This window comes from Pseudorasbora parva, chromosome 8 (assembly GCF_024679245.1).
Source record: "Pseudorasbora parva isolate DD20220531a chromosome 8, ASM2467924v1, whole genome shotgun sequence".
NCBI lineage: Eukaryota > Metazoa > Chordata > Actinopteri > Cypriniformes > Gobionidae > Pseudorasbora > Pseudorasbora parva.
Window position 1 is genome coordinate 32,917,413 of NC_090179.1, and position 23,566 is coordinate 32,940,978.

The following is a 23,566-nucleotide window of genomic DNA, read 5'->3' on the forward strand; positions in this document are numbered from 1 at the left end:
ACCCATCGATTCGCTTCAGAAGGCCTTGATTAACCCCCCGGAGCTGTGTGGAGTACGGTTATGATGGATGGATGCATTTTTTGACCTTCAAACTCACCCTTGTTCACTGCCATTATAAAGCTTGGAGAGCCAAGATATTTATTAGTATAACTGTTTGTGTTCATCAGAAAGAAGAAAATCATACATGTAGGATGGCTTGAGGGTGAGTAAATCATGGGGTCATTTTTATTTTAAAGTGAATTCATATTTTTCACAATATAAACTGGGCCTTTATAAAATAAACTATAGAGATGCCTCTAGATTTTTAGAATGGACCGTGGCATCTAAAAGATTGAAACCCCGTCGCTTAAGTGGCGTACAGTAATAGAGTGTAATTCTCTGAAATGACCAGCAGAAGGCATCCAGTACTAATACACGTTAACATTTACTGCAGCTTTTAACACTCAGCAGATCCAAACAAAAAGCAACATCTTTTTCAAATAAACTTATTTTTGTAAGTGTTTTTTATTTTATTTATTTTTTATTTTTTAACGGTGCTATCTGTTTTCTTAAATAGGCTATATGTATAAATTACACTTGGTTTGATGTTCAGTTATCTAACATCTTTATCAGTTATCTTAAGTGTGACTTAACTTTTCAAACACGTTTTTTGGAGTCAGGTAAGTGCAAATGATTCGAAGTCAAGAAATCAAAGTGGATGTGAAAAGTTTCCTCTGCAGAATCCAGCCAATGGCTGCGCGGCAAGTGACGTCATTGAGATGAAAGGGAATTCTGCATCAAACACCCGCAGCACTGAAGAGAGAGATCGGATCAGATCACAAGACCTAGGTTTTGCTGGCCGCTTTCAGTCCTCGTCTGCCTCGGGATCATGCAGTTCATCTGCACGGAGTTTTCGGATTAACATATGGAGAGGTGTGAGTGAGTCAACAGGTTCGATTAAAGCGCTTTTGTCCAGGACGTGTGTGAAGCTTTGATGTGCATGCTGATGGGAGATCAGATTGCAGGCATCAGACCGCAGTCTTTGATCTGAGCTTTAACTTCAGTGCTGGACTCGGGACGGGGTCAGACCTCAGCGGCGAGCGCGCCGGATCGCATCCTGAACCGCTTTCTGTAGGAGACCGGGATATCACGAGCGACGCGTTTATCGGTAAGAAAGTTTTGCACACCGCTGCTGCGCTGCTTTGAGCGCATATGAAACCAAAAATCAATATCTTCAGAACGACACAACACACACAGTGCCTGCCTATCTGCACCTTCATTAATACAATGTGCATATTTTAATTCATCAATTACAGGCTTCTAGCCTACACATTTCTATGCCAGGACAAAAAGTAGCCTAACAATAAAAAGTTATCCAATTTAGCTATATAGGCCTATAGTAGTATATCGTTTTGAATACGTGAAACCTGAGTATTATAACATTATTCCATATATAAATCCACATATGCAGATCGATGGGGTTTATGAATCACATTATTAGTCACTGGGCATATTTTTCATGAACGGCATCAATGTGTTGTTAGTTGCATTGAATAATAGCCTACATAATTAATATAATGATATAGAGGAACGTTTTCCCCCAATTCAGCCAGTGTTACATCTCTTATTAAACATCCACTGTGGATTTAAAATGTTTTGATTTGATTCATTTCATTAATTTATTTTTTGTCTGATTTTAACAGACAGTATTATATACCAGCTATTTATAAATAAGGCACAAAGGGTATGGATTTATAATAATCATTGTTTGCTTAGTGTTCACACAGTTTTGAGAGATAATGGCAAATAGTGTCCTCCATTAATCATTCATCAAAGGATTTCTGTTTTCATAGTGTATGTGGGAAAGACCTTCCAGAATGCCTCGGGGACTGATCCACTCAGCGTTTACTCTTCACAGGATACTCGTCCTTCCACTGTGTGTTATGGTACGTTCAGTTCATATTAATGCCTTTTGCTTCCTCTTAAACTTTAAGAATAAACAAATTAATACTTGACTTGAGATGCGATCTCGCAAAAAAAAGTTGCTGCCTTAAATGTTTTAAGTACAATCAACTGCATTGTTTGAGTTATTTAAACTGTTGAATCAAAAAAGTAAAAAATCAATAAGTATTATTCAAATGTATTGATATTGTTCAAATGTATTGATATTGTTCAAAAGAAAATTGTTCTTTAAGATTTAGTTATATATATATATATATATATATATATATATATATATATATATATATATATATATATATATATATATATATATATATTTTTTTTTGTTAAGTCTTATTCTCTGCATGGCTGCATTTTGTTGTTGAAAATACAATAAAAATAGTAATATTGTGAAATATTATTACAATTTAAAAGAACTATAAACTTATTTTAAAATATTTTAAAATAATTTATTCTAATAGCAAAGCAGAATTTTCAGCATCATTACTCCAGACTTCAGTGTCACATGATGCGTCAGAAATCAATCTAATGGACCCTTTTTTTTCATGGAATGTGTTGACACGTTTATCAACATCGAAAAGTTTTCAAAGTAATCATTCTCTCTAAATTTTCCCTCCTTTGGATATATTTGAAAGCCCCGGAAATGTAAAAGGGGCCCATATGCTGATTTACTGCTCAAAAAACATTTCTTATTGTGCTGCCTGTGGTTTGTGGAAACCATGAAACATAAAAACAGCATTTATTTGGGATAGAAATCCATTATAAATCAAATTTGAACAATTTAATGCACCATTATTGAGTCCTTAAAATATTAATTTCTTTCAAAAAAAGAAAAACCCTTACCCCAAACTTCTGAATGTCAGTGGATTTGTCTGTTCTTGAGAACACAATTGTAATCATCAAACCTCTACTGAAATGATGTAATAATTAACAATGCTTTTTCATGTCCCTCGCAGTTTGCAGTTATGGCAGAGGAGAGGAGAGATTGCAGGGAACAGGAATACAAGGATAAGTTTGGGAGCTGTATTCTCTGCCGGCAGTGCGATGCTGGACAAGAGCTTTCTAAGGTTTGCCAATTCTGCGCTAGGTTGTTTATTTTTTATTTCAGCCTAATTTGAAACATTGGTGCATGTATAAAACTTGTACTTTTAATTTCCTGAAAAGATTGCATCTTAAATCAAGAAATAATTTCCGAAGCACTGTTCTTTTGAATGGGTTCCCATTGAGATTAATTCTAGAATTCTTTCCTTTCAGTTCCCCTACCACAGTCAAATTAATGTGCAAATATATTTAGACGCTTCTACTTCAAGCTGTTTTTAAAAAAAAAGACCCGTTTCAACCACGTATGCGATCGAATCTGGGACAGAGAGACGCGTTCCCATCAGTTTCACAGATTTCCTGAAAGACTTCTAGACCAAACAGGCCAAAAGCAAAGAGTTCACCAATAGAGAGAGGATGCCAATGTTTTGAATAGCTTGTCCTGACCAATTATTTATTGCTTCCTCCATTTCATAAAGAGAGAGGGTAAACCGCTGTTCTCCTTTGTAGAGCGCTGGCCACGCTTTAATCAGTTACACCCACACTTCTTATCCTCTCCTGCTCACAATCTTCTGTTTTTTTCTTCTTCAAGCCTTTTAATGTCATTGCCACCCCTGAGAATTTCAAGGCCTTGTAAACATGGCATGGAAGAAATTTAGTGGTTTTGTACTATCCACCTAATCTAAAACGAGGTCTGGGTTGTTTCTGAAGTGTGGAAATCATTACATGGTTTATGCTTGGGTAAATGCAGGTACATCAGGCTGTTGGATGTATACAAATGTAGTGCAGAAGCTTTTTTACCCGCATGACTTTCATGTTGGTACACATGAACACACACTTATTGGTTATACGCTTCAGTGCATCAGATGTTTTCGGCCAATTAATGCTTTGGGGCCTGAGGAGGTAGTGAATGATTGCCTGCTTTTTCCATTCAAGCACTTGTGGTTTAACCCTATTCTTTAGAGCCAAGGACAATATTATGCAGAAAAACTGTTTTTCCAATTACTTTAGTTTAACTTCAATGTTAAAAACGTTTTCTTTAATCCTGGTTTAATATTCAGATACTATAGTATGAGCAAGTTTATTTCTATCATACACCTGGCCCAATGCAATGGCAGGCACAACGCAAGTGTTTTTTGCTACTTTCAGCCTGACTCAGTTATCGTTTTCACGTTCCACGTTAATTAAATAGCAAATGCACTCACGCATCTCAGTTCGTTTATGAAAACGAGGTTTTGTTCAGGCACATCGTTGCCGTTTTGCTATTTCGAGGCAACTGAAATCGACTTCCCCATTGATGAACAAAAACCTCTAAAGTCAGTAATGCAGTATATTTTGTGATATTTATTAGCTGTGTTAGTAATATGCGCCTATAAGTGGGTACACAACACGCACACACTCTGCTTAGTACACACACAATGCAGAAGCACACAGACATTTTTAAATATTAAAAATAAAAGGATTCCTCTCTGGAGAAGCGTTCAGTTAGCCTGACATGGTCATACTCAACTCTAGTCAGAATATGAGTCTGAAACTGCTCCATTGGGCTGTGATTATGGGGCGTGTTTCAACCTAACCAGGAACGACATCAATTGGATAGACCTACAACCATTAAGAGCAACGGAACGACGTATAACGTTAATTGTCAAATGTCAACAGAACTCAACTGTACTGTGTTGCCAACTCTGCGTTTTTTTCGTTCTTTCTTTTGTTTTTTTGTTGGTTGTTTTCCATGTCCACGGTTTGAAACAACCTCAATTATGTGATATATAGACCCAGGAAAGCGAATTTTAGCAGGCAACCTTGCCAAAATAACACACATTTTACCCCCCAAACACCATTTTTTCCCCAAGAGAACCCCCCGAAAAGCTATTGGGGTTGTTTTGGGCTAGTAGTTGGCGACTTGGCAACCCTGTCTGCACACATGCTGGAATAAACGTTAGAAGAAAAAGAAGAGTATAAAAGATCTTTCCGGCTTTACAGGTGTTGTAAAAAAAGATTTTAAGGATACACAGAGTACTTTCCAACACAATCGTCATTTCTGAGAGAAATAGTGAAGGTGAATGCATATATGAACAAGTTTAGGATTTGAACAAATTCAACCCAAGCGCCTTTGACGACGTGGATGATTACGTTACTGTTTATCATCTGTCCATCATCGTCTAAAGCCCGCCATGACAATTTCATTGGTCCGAACAGTTTCTGTTCTGGCATAATTACTCCTCTATGGATCAAGTCCAGACCGAACTGTCCAAGCTCAAATGTTGTGGACGGGACTGACCTCGGCAGGCATCCAGGCTAGCATTCAGTCTTTCTGCTCGCAAATTCCACAATGTAAACAGCAAATCCCCCATAGTGCAAGCTCTGCTGGCTTTTAAAGGGAATGGGAGATGAGACTCTGATTGGGTTATTGCAGGTAATGCCAAAAAACACACCCATGACTCATTAAGAGAATAGGTACAACCCTTTTGGACCATGCACCTGGTGCGCCAACAGTTTTTTCCTTCTTTAAACTAGCAAAAGTGGATTCGGACACTCCCTAAGTGCACCTGCGCCATGCGCTTAATAGGGCTCTTTTTCTCTGTGGTGCTATCAAAACATTGCTTTGTTTGAGCATCCTAACCTGCCCAATAACAGTAACAGTGGCTCAACCAATGGTGTGGCTTTGGGGGAGGTTTCCGTTTGTTGTGACCAATGGTAGGTGGGAGGAGTGTTTGGGAAATGTGATTTTTTTAAGTCATTATTTTTACTATAGATATTACACTTAAACTTAGAAACTTCGCTGTAATAACATCACCAACAACTAATTTTTGTTGTTGTTTTAAGCTTTGACACAGAAGCTCTTCTAGACGGTTCACATGACGCCCTATTTTTTTCAGAGATCCATGACTAGTCAAACAGCTAGTAAAATCCCCACCTACACACTGTCTTTCACCTGAAAAGGCTGATAACAGCTTTGTTGATAGGCATTTTGTAACTGTTAAAGGGATAGTTCACAAAAAAATGTATGCTCTGGCATCATTAGCGCAACTTTTTTTGTTTTTTTTAAACCTGTAAGATGTCTTCTGTGAAATATACAATAGAATAATTTTACATCCAGTAAGCTGTAAACCATTACGACTGGATCATTGGGTCAGTGTTTTGAATTTTTAGAACTGAATCAGTTTGAATTGAGATCAAATCAATCAGGTGGTTTTGTCAGCTCAACACAAGCTCCAATAGTTTTATAATATACAATATATTGCATGATGCACTGAGAAGAACTTCTTGACACACCCAATCCTCATCGACTTTTGTTATATGGAAAAGTGTGGTCAAGATATTCTTTAAAAATTCACATCTTGCGTTCTGAAGAAAGAAAGGCATATGAGCTTAGGTTGAGTAAATGTATTGCTTTTCAACTATTGCTTTAAATTATTCTCTGAGGAACAGAAACAACATCTGCAGTTTGTTTTATGCAAAAATGGACGTAGTGCCCATTACGTCATCCATAGGATTCTGAAGAGCCGCTCTGAAGCGTAAAGCCGTTGCCATCTTGGCTGCGTCATCGTGCGTCACGCTCGGATAACAGAAAATGGGTAAAGAGGCGGGATGTGGGCGGAGCTAAGGTGGCACAATGACTAACAGACAGTGGATAAAAGTGACCGTGCCCTTAATTATGCAGAATTTTAAGGTTATATAATGTAAACTAATGAGTTATACGATTTTTTAAAGTTAATTTAAAATTTAAAATTTTTAAAAAAAGGGCAAAATTAGCCGTATAGACCAAAACCACAATTTGTACCAGGCTGTAACTATGTGTTTTCTGCTTTAAAGTTGGGAATTTTAACATGGGGCTCAATGAAATTGTGCTCCCTTCTGGAGCCTGTCCCTAGTAGTCAGTCGATGAATTGCAGTTTAAGTTACTTCCGTATTGGCTTCAACAGACACTGGGGGAGGTACCTCTTGGTTTTAGGACCATTTATGACAATTAAGCACATCTTAAAAATAAAAGATGACTCAGACATGTTCTTGACAGTTTTGTAAGATTAATTTGTACATGTTGGGTTAAGTGGTTCAAGCTTTGCTTTGACAGAAAGTATTAATGAGCAGGGTGGTTCAGGGTTATTTAGTTGAATACAGTGTTTTTATTTTATTTGTATAATTTTTTTTTTGTTGAATAAGATGACTTCAAAACACTTGTGTGTCTGAACATGCTTTCATCCAGCGTTCTCCTCTATCAAACATCCATCCTGCTGTTTTGCTTGGCATTCTCACTCAAATCTGATCTGGAGATAGTGGAGAAATTGGTACTTGCAGGTACTGGTTTGGTGAGTTCTCTTAGGCTGGAATGTTCCTGGGTGATTTTGGACTGTGAAAACAGGCTTTTGTAGAGAATAGAGTTGACTCCTGCAGCATTGCATTATTGACTCCTCATTTTTTATTGTAATATTCCAGCTAGGATTAGGAAATGTTTTGAGCAAGATTCAAACTCCTGTGGCCCATAAGAGGACCACAGCTCATAGTGATGACTACTAAACCATGGCTCTGACACGTATACACTTTCTGAGCCATATCCGGGAGCCTGAATCCTCATTTGTATTCACCTGGATTCAGCTAGGATCAAGAAATATTGCTAGCACAATTCAAATTCCTGTTGCCCATATGAGGACCACAGCCCATAGTGATAAATACTAAGCCAGATGCATTGAGCCTGAATCCTACATTTGTTTTCATCTGGTGTCCAGCTAAGATTTTGAAAAAGTTAATAGCAATATTCAAACTCCTAAAGCCCATATGGATAGCTACTAAGCCACGACTCTGACATGTAGACACATTCTGAGCCATATCTGGGAGCCGGAATCCTTATTTGTCGATTCAGTGTCCAGTTAGGATTAGGAAAAGATGAGAGCCGGATTCAAACTCCCACTGCCCGTATGAACACCACAGCTCACAGTGATAACTACTAGTGAGCCATGGCTCTGACACATAGGCGCATTCTGAGCCTATTCATGAGCCTCATTGGCTCATTGGTTCATCTATCTGTTTGAACTTCTGAATGCTGGAGGATTCCAGCAGCAGACTCCAACAGACAAACCACAGGGGGTTACAGCTCTCCTTAGATTTCTCATTCTCCCTTTGCTCTGCTGTTGATTATCTCTCCGGGAATGGCATCATGCCTTCAAATGGAGTGACCATACCTCTTTTATTCACCACCCCCCCAATCCTTCATGCCCTGCTGGAGAGAAAGGTCTTATATGGGCTGCGGGGCAGGCAACAACAGCTGTCATTCTGTTCATGCACCCTATATGCAGACTTTGGAGGACCTGTGTTGAGAGAGCCAAATCAGTCTTCACTAACATTGGCTAAAACCAGGACCAGGCTTTATGGAGAGCTCTTGTCATTGGCTCTCTCACGCAGGCTAGTAATCCATGTGTGCCGGAGCTGGGAAATTGGATCACGGTGTAGAAAGAAGGCCCCTGTTTGAAGCCGATCTCCACGTTAGTGATATATGAGCCTCTTCTCTAATCCAGCTCAGTGTGGTGGAAATGCAGGCGGGTAACAGTGACCTGACTTGGGAAGGGGCAGCTGCAAAAAAAAAAAAAACAATAGTGCAGAGTGATATCAAACCACAAAGGTCCTCTCACTTTTCTCTGAATTACACTCCTCTGCTGGAATGCTACTGATAGGAACGCAATTGTCTGAGGTTTGTTTGTTTAATGGATCACGGTTACAGATTGTGTTGTTTATAAAGTATTTGCTGGGCATGTTGTTGTTGTATATTGTGCTGATTTAGTAGTTCTGCTACACCACAGCCCAAAAGTAAAATTTATGTCATATTTCTTCTTAAGAACACAAAAATGTTTGAAAAATGTACATTGACCCAAATTGTGAAATATAGAACCATAAAAGTACCTTAAGAGTGATCAAGATGACTTACGTGCACTACATTGCCCTCTGATGCCTCCGAATTGCTTTGTATGTGAAACAAATTCACCAAAAATAATCCTGCACCCTAGATGTCAAAACTCATTTGCATCAATCCATTCCAACCACTGCATTGGTTCTTCCTCATAAGGAATCACAAATGCTTCAAGTTTGAAAATGCAAAAAGGGGAGTAGATGATGACCACATTTTTGATTTTGAGTGATCTATTGTGTCTGTAGCTGACACGTATCAAAAAAGGACACACGATTTTTAGTCTGTAGATTAGTGTCATATTGCTGGTTGGTTCCATTGATAAATGCCTTGATTGATGATCTCTATTGGGTTGCATAAGACATAATTTGAATTCCATGTAGTTCTGCTTCAATTATGGTTTAAGAAATATGTCTCAGTGAAAGCTGAATGTATCCCTGCAAGATTCTCAAGACTCAAGAATTATATCAATGTGGAAAGGATTAAAAACAAACAAGCATATTCCAGATTGATTACTGTCAGTAGAGTTTTGAAAATACTCTGGCATTGTTTATTGAAGTGGGTGGACCTGGAGGGGGAAAATGCTCTTCTGAGTAATGCTAATTAAGCGGCGCTTAAGATTTCAGTTTAGATCCTGGAGCGTGGAAAAAAAAGTTTGCTTACATTTCACTTCTTAATGTCAAACTCAATGTGGTAAAACGTCAAATTCCAGCATGTTGTACAGAAACATGCCCAGCAAATGTTGTTTGTCACAGATCGAGGAAAAACCGCTATAAATCCATTAGAACATCTTCCCAGCTGAATTTTCGGTCTCTTTTGAGTGCAAAATTCTGGTGTTCTGTTGCTAGTTGCTAAGCTAAAGGCAACTGTATTTTGTACTATTGTTCGTTCAGTCAGCTAAAATGGGAAGCATGTTAATTTTATTTGTAATTATTTGACACTATTTGTAGTCTCTGTTATATTTTGCTTAGGCTGTGCATGAGTAAAGCAAAATTGGCCTCATATTATCATGCAAACTGCACAGTTTTGGATCTTTTATTGAAATAAAATAGGCCTGTATTTAGGGAACAATGCAAAGGGTGTTGTCTCGTATAATTCAAGAATGCTTAGAATTCTTCACGACCCCACAACTTGACATTGAGACCGCTCTTCTTAAGTTTCCTACGTGATTTGTATTTGCGTATGTACTCAGATCACTTTTCTGGGTGAATCTCACAAAACCTGTCAAGAACATGCCTGGGTTATATTTCACTCCAAAATCAAAAGAAAATAATATAAACTTAAAATCATCAACAACAAAATATATATATAGCTTGTATCTTTTAAAATGTTCAGCTTGTATCTTTTAAAATTTTAAACAAAATTAATTGACAATTTCTTTTTACATTATATATATATTAATGTAATAAAAAAATATGTATGTGCATTGCTAATTCTGAATCACTTCATTGTGCAAGTGTTTGCATTATTAAAAATCTTTATGCTTTGTAAATCTTTTAGTTTAAATGACTCTCTTTTTCTGCGTCCACACACCAAAACCTCTCAATATCAATATTTCTCAGACACACTTTAGCCGAAGACAGGCCTGACAAAACCTCTGCAATAAACTCCCAATAAACCAACAATGGGCGTCCCCGTGGGCCTTTCTGATTCAAATGTGGAGCCCTCGGGGGCCCGGAGCAGAAGGCTGTCCATTGATCCCGTGAGAGTCAGGGAGATTATTGCCTGTGTAAGATAGACTCTCTCAAAAGAAGCTTGGCCTTTGTTCAGCAGGGGGATCTCTCTCTCTCTCTCTCTCTCTCTCTCTCTCTCTCTCTCTCTCTCTCTCTCTCTCTCTCTCTCTCTCTCTCTCTCTCTCTCTCTCTCTCTCTCTCTCTCTCTCTCTCTCTCTCTCTCTCTCTCTCTCTCTCTCTCTCTCTCACACACACACACACACACACACACACACACACACACACACACACACACACACACACACACACACACACACACTGTAATCATTATTTCATCTTAGCTTCTTGTTAGTCCACATTGGCGTTTTCTTTTCTTTTTTCCTTTTTTTTTGTGGCTCTTCCTCGCCCTTCCCTTCCTCGGCAGTGAGATATCTTCTGTTAATCCTCACAGGAATGTGGCTTTGGCTATGGGGAGGATGCCCAGTGTGTGCCCTGCAGAGCCAGTCGCTTCAAAGAGGACCGCAGCCTGCAGAAATGCAAGCCCTGTCTGGACTGTTCCCTACTCAACCGCTTTCAGAAGGGGAACTGCTCCACCACGAACAACGCTGTATGCGGAGACTGCCTGCCCGGGTGAGTCAGTCACTGGAGTACAATTATACAGAATAACGAATGATAGGCGTTTTCTAAGACCAAGTAGGTCTATAATAACCTTAAAAAAAAGGTTCTAAAAGGTTTAAAAAAAAAAAAAAAAATTCTTAGTGTGAAGAACATAAAATCTATATAATTCTATTATAAAGGACCTTAAAGGGATCATTCACCCAAAAATTCTGTCATTGTGTATTCACCTTCATGTTGTTCTAAACCCTCATTCTAAAGTCTTTCATTCATCTTCGGAACACAAATGAAGATCTTTTTGATGAAATCTGAGAGCTTTCTGCCCCTCCATTGACAGCTATGCAACTACCACTTTGACGCTTCTAAAAGTTTGTAAAACTAATTTTCTGAAGAAACTTGATCGCTTTACATTTACCTAAAGGATTATTAGGAACACCATACTAATACTGTGTTTGACCCCCTTTCGCCTTCAGAACTGACTAAATTCTACGTGGCATTGATTCAACAAGGTGCTGAAAGCATTCTTTAGAAATGTTGGCTCATATTGATAGGATAGCATCTTGCAGTTGATGGAGATTTGTGGGATGCACATCCAGGGCACAAAGCTCATGTTCCACACATCCCAAAGATGCTCTATTGGGTTGTGATCTATTGACTGTTAGGATTTAAATTAGGATTTTTGCTTTTGCAAAACACCTCTGATTGAACTCTAACTAGGATTCGAGCCCAAAGCTACTGAATTTAGAGCCTATGAAGCAGCTCAGCTTGAAAGGCAACCATTGCTGTACTGTACATACCGAAGAAAGCTTGAACCGCAAGAGTGTGAATGACTGATATGGTTGACTATTGACTATCGACCACACCATTACACCACCAGCAAGTTATGTTGGATCCATGATCTCATTCTGTTTACGCCAAATTCTGACTCTACCATCTGAATGTCTCAACAGAAATCGAGACTCATCAGACCAGGCAACATTTTGTCTTCAACTGTCCAATTTTGGTGAGCTCATGCAAATTGTAGCTTCTTTTTCCTATTTGTAGTGGAGATGAGTGGTACCCGGTGGGGTCTTCTGCTGTTGTAACCCATCCGCCTCAAGGTTGTGCGTGTTGTGGCTTCACAAATGCTTTGCTGCATACCTCGGTTGTAACGAGTGGTTATTTCAGTCAAAGTTGCTCTTTTATCAGCTTGAATCAGTCGGCCCATTCTCCTCTGGCCTCTAGCATCAACAAGGCATTTTCGCCCACAGGACTCCCGCATGCTGCATGTTTTCCCTTTTCACACCATTCTTTTTAAACCCTAGAAATGGTTGTGCATGAAAATCCCAGTAACTGAGCAGATTGTGAAATACTCAAACTGGCCCGTCTGGCACCAAAAACCATGCCATGCTCATAATTGCTTAAATCACCTTTCTTTCCCATTCTGACATTCAGTTTGGAGTTCAGGAGATTGTCTTTACCAGGACCACACCCCTAAATGCATTGAAGCAACTGCCATGTGATTGGTTGATTAGAAAATTGCATTAATAAGAAATTGAACAGGTGTTCCTAATAATCCTTTAGGTCAGTGTATATGATGAACAGATTTAATTTAGTATAATTAAATATATAAACATCAGTGACCATAAACAGAATCTTAAGCGAACCTCATTGGTTCTTGCGGAAGCTCAAATGTGCTGCATAACATGTGATTGAACCTCATTGGTTATTTCTGAAGCTCAAACGTACTGCGTAACATGAGAATGAACTTCACTGATTCTTGTGGAATCTAAAACGTGCTGAATAACATGAGAATGAACTTCATTGGTTCTCAACTGATGTGTGAGTTGATGAATATTTATATGTGTATATGTTCAATCCGTTCATGATATAAAGTGATTGAGTCTCTTCAGAAAAATTTGGGCTGAACTGCTCAATTCGATTTGTTTTAGGATCTCTTTATAAACTTTTTGAAGCGTCAAAGTGTTTGTTTCATAGCTAAAAGCTCTCAGATTTCATCAAAAATATCTTCATTTGTGTTCCGAAGATGAATGAAATTCTTACTGGTTTGGAATGACATGAGGGTGAGTAATTAATGATCGAATTGTAATTTTATTATTTTAAGTGCAATGGAAAAGTTCCATTCTTCATAGAACCATAAATGCAACAGTCGTGTTCAGGAAATAAAAACTTTTCTCCATAGTTTAATTGCATTTTTTAACAATAACTTATAAATGTTTAAAGACAGACTTGCTGTGATGTCTGATTTTGTTAATCGATGGTATATTCTTTTGCTGAAGTCATCTGTTTGAACTTTTCCATGTATTTAGAAAACAAATTGTGTATAACAGCAAAATAAAAACTACATTACCCATGATGCTGTATGGAAATTCCCACCAATCAGAGAATCGTTTTAAGCAAACAGTGTAAAAAAAATTCTGCATGGCTCATGAAGCACCGCAAATTATGTAATAAAGTTGGTCTTCCTATGCTCTCAAAAGGATTTGTTCTTGTTTGTATACTAGTTCTTTTTGTAGTGGCCAATGAAGTTTTTTGTCAGCTTTTCAAATACTTTTTTTGCTTCAAATAAAAGTTTGTAATGTTGTCCCTATGGGAAAAATGAATGGAAGAAATATTTCCAGAACCAGCATTGCTGAAAAAGTGGGTGGGCGCCCTGTAAAGAACCTTTATTTTTGAGAGCATAGAGTCTTTCTGAAACCCAAGTTGTATTTATGTGCAGCTGTGGCTCAGTCTTTCTCAAGAAAGCTTTTTAAAATCGACTGACACAAGTTACGCGCACTTTAGCCCTCCAGCCTCAAGTGAAGCAGACAATTTCTCAGTTTAAAGTCCAGGTCAGGGAAATCAACTCAAGGCCATTGGTTGTGTCCAGACATGCCCTAGAAGCTGAAACATGTCAGGTTTATGAAGACCTGCTTTTCACTATCGCTGCAATAGTTACTGGTTTCCCCAATAGCAGCATCCTGATCTCACCAGATACGTTTTTAATAACTTTTGATTACCCATAATTAAGTGCTTTGGCACAGTAAGACATGCTGAAGGCAACTCCTCACATGACCTTCATCTACATCATTTTAGAAAAATGTGTTTTTAGGGCTGTTACTGTAACTAATGGTGGAATATTTCTATTGTAATGGATTTTCCTGCAATGTTGATTAATTAATTAGGGCTGTCAAGTAATTATTGCCTCAAATCCAATTTTCTAATAATGGGTTTTCCAGAGATAATCAATTGAAAAGCAGCAAGACAAATGCATGTGTACACGATCCAACAATGAACAAATATCACAAACAAGCTTGTGTCCTGTGTAAACAAACCGTAAGTCCAATTTGGATTGTAAATTGGATTGCTTTCATTTTGCTTCTAAAGCCACTTATTGTCTATCCATTTGTTTAATCATCTGCAACAATAGTGAATGTAATGTCTTTGAATTATGTCATCTCATGATATAGACACAAAGGCTGCATTTATTTAATCAAAAATACAGTAAAAACATTAATATTATTACAATTTAAAATATGCTTTCTATTGCAATATATTTAAAAATTTAATTTATTTGTGTGACACAATTTGAATTTTCGGCATCATTACTCCAGTCTCCATTGTCACATGATCCTTTAGAAGTCATTCTAATGTTTTATTTGTTGTTCAAGAAACATTTATTATTATGATTATCATCATCAATGTTAAAAACTATTTTTGTGTGGAAATCATGATATTTAAAAAATAAAAAAGATTATTTGATGAATAGAAAGTTCAAAAGAACAGCAGTTATTTGAAATAGAAATCATTCTAAATGTCTTTGCTATAATCTTGTCATCTATATATATTATATATAGATCATATATCATATCTATAATCTTCTGAATATAATGTATCTTTGCTGAATAAAAGTGTTAATTCCTTTAACAAAAATGACCCCAAACTTTTGAATGGTAATACATGCTATATCATTCTGATTAATTCATTGTTATATGATGTAATTCATTTGATTAAAATGAAGTTGATTGAAATATCCTTAATTAATAATACATTAATTATAATTAATTAACAAGTAAATAAATAAAAAATATATATATATTTTTTTAATTAATATGCATTTTTATCTTACAGATTTTACAGAAAAACGAAGTTAAGTGGATTTCAGGATATGGAGTGCATCCCATGTGGAGATCCGCCGCCACCATATGAACCGCACTGTAAGCATATTTATTGATTAATGTTAAATAGAACAGATTTTGAAGGTATTTTGAGTCTTTGAGGAAAATGTCCAGTGCATTCATTTCCTCAGGGGGAAAAAAAAACATCGGCATCAGATCACAGTTTAGTTTGAACGTCATTGATAATGTCTTCAAAAGGTTTCTTCTTCTAAAAGTAAACAATTATGTCATCAATTATTGTGTTTATTCATTCATTATTTTAGTACATCATTTTAAACTAAATGAAAATGAGAAATGCTTTGGCATCTAGATGAAAAATGTTTGTTTACAATTAATTTGACAATGACATACATTTTCAGTCCATTATTAATCCATTATAATTTTAACAGGTATTTTATTTAAAGTAACCATTTTTTATGGTTATAGTTAGCCTGAAGTGGTCATATTCAATTCTAGTCAGAATATGAGTCTAAAACTGCTCCATTGGGCTGTGATTATGGGGCTTGTTTAAACCGAACCAGGAAAGACATCAATTGGATAGACCTACAACCAATCAGAGCAACAGAGGGACGCATTACCTTAGTTGTCAAATGTCAACAGAACTCAAGTGCACGGTGTTGCCAAGTCTGCGGTTTTCCCAAGCGTTCTTTCCATGTCTGCGGGTTGAAGAAAAAAGCGACTTCAATTAGTGTGATATACAACCTTGCCAAAATAACACACATTTGACCCTCCAAACACCATTTTTTCCCCTGGAGAACACCCCAGAGAAGCTATTATTTTGGGCTAGTTGTTGGTGTTTTTTTTGTGTAAAAACTTGGCAACCCTGTCTGCATGCATGCTGGAATAAACGATCTTTGTCGGTGTTGTAAAAAACTGAATTTAAGGATACCAACATGATCATAATTTCTGGGAGAAACAGTGAAGGTAAATGCATATATGAACAAGTTCTCCGTTTATGATTAGAACAAACTCAACCCAAGCGCCTTTGATGACGTGGATGATTATGTTACTGTTGATCATCTGTCCATCATCGTCTAAAGCCCGCCCTGATGATTTCATTGGTCTGAACAGTTTCTGTTCCGGCATAATTACTCCTCTATGGATCAAGTCCAGACCGAACTGCCCGAGCTCAAATGTTGTGGGCGGGACTGAGTTCGGCTGGCATTCAGGCTAGGTTATAGTTTTAGTTAGCTATAATAATCCTGCTCTCATTTCATTCAAAAACCCATACAACAAAAAAAGAAAATATTATGCAGAATGTGCAGCTGCTCTTTTCCATACCATTAAAGTGGCCATTGAGCTTCATAAATTTGCCCCCATGACTTGTGCACAATATTCTACATCCCATAGCATCACATAGATTGAAAGCATGCGAACGAGAGTTAATGCAAAGGGCAAGAGTATCAGTGCATTTCTGGAGGTCCACATTCGCTTAGAATGAACTCAAAAACATACAATCAAAAACATAATCAGGGTGAGTACATAATGACAGATTTTTTTAGGGTAATCCTTTAAAAGGGTCCATCATACAAACAGTTGCATTAATAATAATCTTTGAGATGACGAGCCACTCAGTCTTAGTGATTCATACAGCAGAATTTTACAATCAAATAAATGCCTTTTTACAAGTCAGAACATAGGCGTAGGTAATAAACAAAGCTCTCTGTGTAACTGCATGGCTCTCTTCCGCAAATATACACACGGGTATGTTAAACACGTAGCGTTTCACAAAGCAGTGTATTGTTCTCCTGCAGTCTGTGGTGCTAATTGGGCTCATTTTACCCACCGTTGAGGGCCATTGTACAGACGCATATGTCTTTGGCAGTTACACAGGGAGAGACATGGGAGGAACGTATACCTTTCAAAATGAAGTGTGACTTCCAGAAGTTTAAGATGTTTGCAGCTGCTGCATGTGGAGATTTGCAGCGTATTTGTGGGGTTTGAGCCAGGTCTAGCACTCCTTCGCCAGATGCATAGTCCTATAGGCACAGGTCAGCTCCACCCGTGGATGTGAAGAATTTGATCTCTGTATAAACTCTGGCTTATTATGTAATCATTATGAATTGTGTATGTATAGTCTTCAGAGGACCTGTCATTTTTTTTTAGCATTTTGTTTTTTCCTTGATGTCCATAATAATAATAATAATAATAATAATAATAATAATAATAATAATAATAATAATAATAATTTTAAAACAATCATAAAAAAATTATGTAAGAAATTACCGGTTTGGGCTTTTTTCAGAAAACGACTGCTCGGTTACATTGGATATTTTTTTGATCAACTGCCATATAATAATAATAATAATAATAATAATAATAATAATAATAATAATAATAATAATAATAATAATAATAATAATAATAATAATACAATTTTAGAAAAGAATGTAATAAAATATCACATAAATATAATAAAATACAAAAAAATAATTTAAAAATAAACAATGAGCTTTGCCATTATATATATAGGGACAATTTTAACAATTCTTGTTTAATGAAATTTTTTAATAACTAGACTAAACAAATAAAAAATAAAATAAAATAAAATAAAACAAAATAAAATAAAATAAAATAAAATAAAATAAAATAAAATAAAATAAAATAAAATAAAATAAAATAAAATAAAATAAAATAAAATAAAATAAAATAAAATAAAATAAAATAAAATAAATAGATGACTTGGTTATTGAGAATTGTTTAAATTATTACTATAAATAATAAAATAACAAAATAAAATAAAATTACACTGTCATGAATTATAAAATAAAATAATAGTACACAGAATGTAAAAAATAAACAGCTTTGGCTTTATACAGAAAAAATTTCTCTGTTGTGAAGAATTTATTTTAAAGGACTGTCATAACTTATAAAATAAAATAAAACACAATTTAGAAATAAATAAAGAGTTTTGCCTTTATAAATTGAATAAAAATCTTGTTTATTGATTTAAAAAAACAAAACAAAAATAATAAAATAGAATAAAATAAATAGATGTCTTGGTTTTTAAGAATAATAACTGCTATAAATAGTAAAATAACAACATTTTCCTTAAAAATAATTTACAATTAAACCGTCATAAATTATAAAATAAAATAATAGAATAAAAAATATAAAATAAAATAAAGAGGTTTGGCTTCATACAGAAAATAATTTGTTTCTTTAATTTCTTTGTTGTTAAGAATTTATTTTAGAAAACTATCATAAATTATAAAATAAAAATAAAATAAAACACACTTTAAAAATAGAGCTTTGCCTTTATAGAGAAAATTAAAATAATTATTGTTCATTGAAAATAGTTTTTAATAACTAAACTTAACAAAAAAAATAATAAAATAAAATAAATAATTGTGAGTTTGCCATTGAGAATTATTGTGTATTTCACAAAGAAACAAGTGTCTGAATGCCATAGTTGACATAAGGTAATTGTTGGTTTCCACATGTTGGGAAAATTTGTGAAAAGTTGCAGGTATCAAAAAGAGAAGTTTTGCAGCCACATTTTATTAAACGCTCCCTTTAGACTGTGGAAGAAATTGTTGTATATTATGCTCCGCGTATGAATTTTCTTTACTTTTCTGTAGCTTTACTTTATAACTGAATCTGATGTAGGAACTCAAAGCTGCTCTGACCCTTTGTGCGTGCAAATGGCTGAAAAAACTCCAGAGCGTTCCTGTCCTCTGGCATTATCTGACAGAGGGCGGTGAAAACTCAAAGGCCTGATGGTTTTAATAGCCCCCACATCGGCCCGGGGCAAACACACAGCTGCATGAGGAAGTCTGCCTTTAGAGAGGACCATAAATTCAGAAACACTCTGGTCTCCTTGGCCCATCCTGAGAGCGAAAGGAGGAAAACAGAGCATTTTATGGGTTCCTCTAGCTGCTTTAATGTGTTTCATCTGCTGCTGTCTTTTCTTGTCATGGGATAGCTCTAAATATTTGGCAGAGCCCCTCACAGCTGTCCAATCCAAGCATCTGAACTGATGAGAAGCCAATTTATGAAGGGGTCACATGAGAGCCGGGCGGCTGCTGGGTTGGTAATGGGTGAGAATGGCATTTTTGCTTTTGCAAAACACCTCTGATTGAACTCTAACTAGGATTCGAGCCCAAAGCTACTGAATTTAGAGCCTATGAAGCAGCTCAGCTTGAAAGGCAACCATTGCTGTACTGTACATACCGAAGAAAGCTTGAACCGCAAGAGTGTGAATGACTGATATGGTATTTAAGCTGAAGGGGATATCTTTTGGCTTTCATCTTGGAGTCTCATGTCTTGTGGGTCACTGATGGACTGATTTGATTAGTCTGATAAAGCCATAGCCTACATAACAGACAATCCTGTGATTAAATGCAGATAATAACTTAATATAACAGTACACAAGAATATAGGTGCTGCATTTAAGTGTTGGATAACATATGATAGTAATAGTAGTAGAAATAGTTGTAATAATGACAATAAAATAAAAATAATAAAAAATATCAACAAGTATTCAATAAATATTTTTCAATTGTTAAAATATACATTGCACATGCAATATATATATATATATATATATATATATATATATATATATATATATATATATATATATATATATATATATATATATATATATTATAATAATTAATAACTATAATAATAATAAGTATATTATATAATAATATATATTAATTACATATAATATAATATTATACATAATAATAAATAACACATGCATATATTATTATATATTACTGTATCATTATTATTGTAAGTATTGTTTAAAATGTAATATACCATTATATATAATAATAGTAATAAATGAATAATAATAATAATACATTAATAATATAATAATAATAATAATAATAATAATAATAATTATAATAATAATAATAATAATAATAATAATAATAATAATAATAATAATAATAATAATAATAATAATAATAATAATATAGGGTTATACAATATTATAAAATACTGTGTTATATAATATAGGTTGTCCCAAAAAAATCATTATTATTAAAAATGAAAAAAATATATATATAAAGGGAATTGTTATTGACTCCCTTACTTATGATATACTTATTATTATAATAGTTATTAATTATAATATATATATATATATATATATATATATATATATATATATATATATATATATATATATATATATATATATATATATATATATATATATATATATATATATATTGCATGTGCAATGTATATTTTAACAATTGAAAAATATTTATTGAATACTTGTTGATATTTTTATTATTTTTATTTTATTGTCATTATTACAACTATTTCTACTACTATTACTATCATATGTTATCCAACACTTGAATGCAGCACCTATATTCTTGTGTACTGTTATATTAAGTTATTATCTGCATTTAATCACAGGATTGTCTGTTATGTATATATATATATACTCAGATTTCGTGTGAATCAAGTGTCCTGTGCATTTTACATTAAAAAAAAATCACTTATGAGTTTCCATTATGATTGTGATGCTGCCTGTGTTTTAGACAGCAAGAACTAATAATGAAGTGAATAACGGTCGTTCTTTTATGGAGCGTTTAATCAGCTGCTTGGAATTTCAGGATCTAGATCAACACAATCCTTAATACTACCTACCCCACAGTTGTTTCGGGCTCAAGGCCATGTGTTTCAGTGTGGCATTCTCTAAAGTCAACAGCCGCACATATCAAAGAGAACGTCTCGGTTACGTATGTAACCCTCGTTCCCTGAAGGAGGGAACGGAGACGTACGTCAGAACTGAACCGACGAATGGGATCTTACTTTAGAGACCAATCCTACTTCGAGCATCTAACAACGAGCCAATGAAATTTGGCATGCGATCACGCATTCCACGCTCCGCCCCGCAGCGCGGGTATAAATAGGAAGTGGAATGGTAGCAGCGCTTTTTCTGCTGAGGAGCCGAAAGGTGACCGGACTCCCAGCGGAAGCACAGCATCTGGCGACGGGACGTACGTCTCCGTTCCCTCCTTCAGGGAACGAGGGTTACATACGTAACCGAGACGTTCCCTTTCAGTCGGTCACGTTCGACGTACGTCAGAACTGAACCGACGAATGGGATCCCTATGGAAAACGCCAGGATGCTGGCCCTTCCAGCGTCCTGCTTGAGCGCACTGCACCGTCTAGTATGGTACGGAAGTCAGGGCTCCAAGCAGGGAGTACAGTCACTACTGTTTCTGCAAGACCCACTCAGAATGACTATTGGATAACGCTGGGAAGCGTGCCTACCTCGTATTTGAGAGAGAGGGTACGCTGCGGGGCCACGTCCTTCAGGGAAGGAGAGGTGGCAGAATACACATAAGGACTAACCTGGCAGGGTAGTGCAACATATGGCAGTCTCTGGGGTGGTTCCAGCCTGATTGAAGGGGGGAAAGAACACGCCCAGAGACGACAGAGCGGGCTCTGTCGAGGGAAAGACACGGGGCTAGCCCGAAGGGTAGCTGATACCGTGGAAGAATACACATATGGGGTTGCCGTGAGGGAACCGCTACATATGGAACCCAGCCTACAGCCACGTTTCACAAGCATACGGGTGCAGGCCTGGCGTCAGACGGTCCGCAACGTCTGACACCGGAGGGGTGACGGAGGAGCTCGACAGGGTTAGCCGGTTTCCCGGGGAACACAACTGGAGACAATAGACGCACGTATCCGGCCCAGAGGGCGGGAGTGGCGTTTCGCAAGCCGACACTTAGAACGGGCACTTAGCGCTCCTGGCCACTGGGGGCGAGGATGCGGGAAGATACCGGCTCTACACGTAAGCTATAGAATCTAGCAAACGTGTTAGGTGTCGCCCAGCCCGCAGCTCTACATATGTCTGTCAGCGAGGCGCCTTGAGCCAGCGCCCAGGAAGAAGCAACACTCCGAGTGGAGTGAGCTCTTACACCGAACGGGCAAGGCACGTCTTGGGACTGGTAGGCCAAGACTATAGCATCCACTATCCAGTGGGCTAACCTCTGCTTGGAGACAGCCTTTCCCTTCTGCTGGCCTCCGTAACAGACGAAGAGTTGCTCTGAGGTCCGAAGGCTTTGGGTCCGGTCAACGTAAGCGCGAAGAGCGCGGACCGGACACAGCAAAGCCAGGGCTGGGTCTGCCTCCTCCGAAGGCAGCGCTTGCAGGTTCACCACCTGATCCCGGAAGGGAGTGGTAGGAACCTTGGGCACATATCCGGGCCGGGGTCTCAGGACAACGTGAGAGTTACCTGGCCCGAACTCTAGGCACGATTCGTTGACCGAAAGTGCATGCAGGTCCCCTACCCTCTTGATCGAGGCCAATGCCGTCAGGAGCACTGTCTTCATTGACAAGATTTTCAGCTCACAAGACGCCAAAGGCTCGAAGAGAGGGCTCTGAAGTGCTCGGAGCACTAGAGCTAAGTCCCAAGAGGGTATCGAGGATGGACGAGGAGGATTTAGTCTCCTCGCACCTCTGAGGAACCTGACGATTAGGTCGTGCTTCCCCACGGACTTACCTTCTACTACATCATGGTACGCTGCTATTGCTGCAGCATATACCTTGAGGGTGGAGGGAGACAGCCTTCTCTCCAACCCATCTTGCAGGAAGGAAAGCACGACACTGATCGAACACCTTCGGGGGTCTTCCCGGCGGGAAGCGCACCACTCAACGAACAGGTTCCACTTCAGCGCATAGAGGCGCCTCGTAGAGGGGGCTCTAGCTGAAGCGATGGTGTCTACGACAGCTTGTGGTAGTCCATCTAGAACCTCCGCGTCCCGTCCAGGGACCAGACATGAAGATTCCAGAGGTCTGGACGCGGGTGCCATAGTGTGCCCCGTCCCTGAGAAAGAAGGTCCTTCCTCAGGGGAATCGGCCAAGGAGGGGCTGTCGCGAGGAGTGTGAGTTCTGGGAACCAGGTCCGGTTGGGCCAATACGGCGCAACTAACAAGACCTGCTCCTCGTCCTCCCTGACCTTGCACAGAGTCTGTGCAAGAAGGCTCACTGGGGGAAACGCATACTTGCGTAGGTCCCGGGGCCAGCTGTGCGCCAGTGCATCTGTGCCGAGGGTACCCCCGGTCAGGGAATAGTACCACTGGCAATGGGTCGAGTCCGGAGAGGCAAACAGGTCGACCTGTGCGGCTCCGAACTGGTCCCATATCAGCTGGACCGCCTGGGGGTGGAGTCGCCACTCTCCCGGAGGTGTCGGCTGACGAGAGAGCTCGTCGGCTGTCTGGTTCAGCACACCAGGGACATGAATGGCCCGAAGCGACCTC

The 23,566-nt window shown here is 37.6% G+C and overlaps 1 protein-coding gene across 1 annotated transcript in view; it reads left to right on the forward strand.

The window, feature by feature from the left end:
* Window positions 1-787: 787 nt before the first annotated feature.
* The window catches only part of tnfrsf19 (tumor necrosis factor receptor superfamily, member 19), a 37,045-nt gene continuing 14,266 nt past the window's right edge, over window positions 788-23,566 (forward strand). The window contains exons 1-5 of the mRNA XM_067451790.1: window positions 788-1,147; window positions 1,833-1,925; window positions 2,898-3,008; window positions 11,003-11,181; window positions 15,277-15,362. Coding sequence (XP_067307891.1) covers window positions 1,836-1,925; window positions 2,898-3,008; window positions 11,003-11,181; window positions 15,277-15,362 — 466 coding nt within the window. The 5' untranslated portion in view covers window positions 788-1,147; window positions 1,833-1,835. The remainder of the gene's footprint in view (window positions 1,148-1,832; window positions 1,926-2,897; window positions 3,009-11,002; window positions 11,182-15,276; window positions 15,363-23,566) is intronic.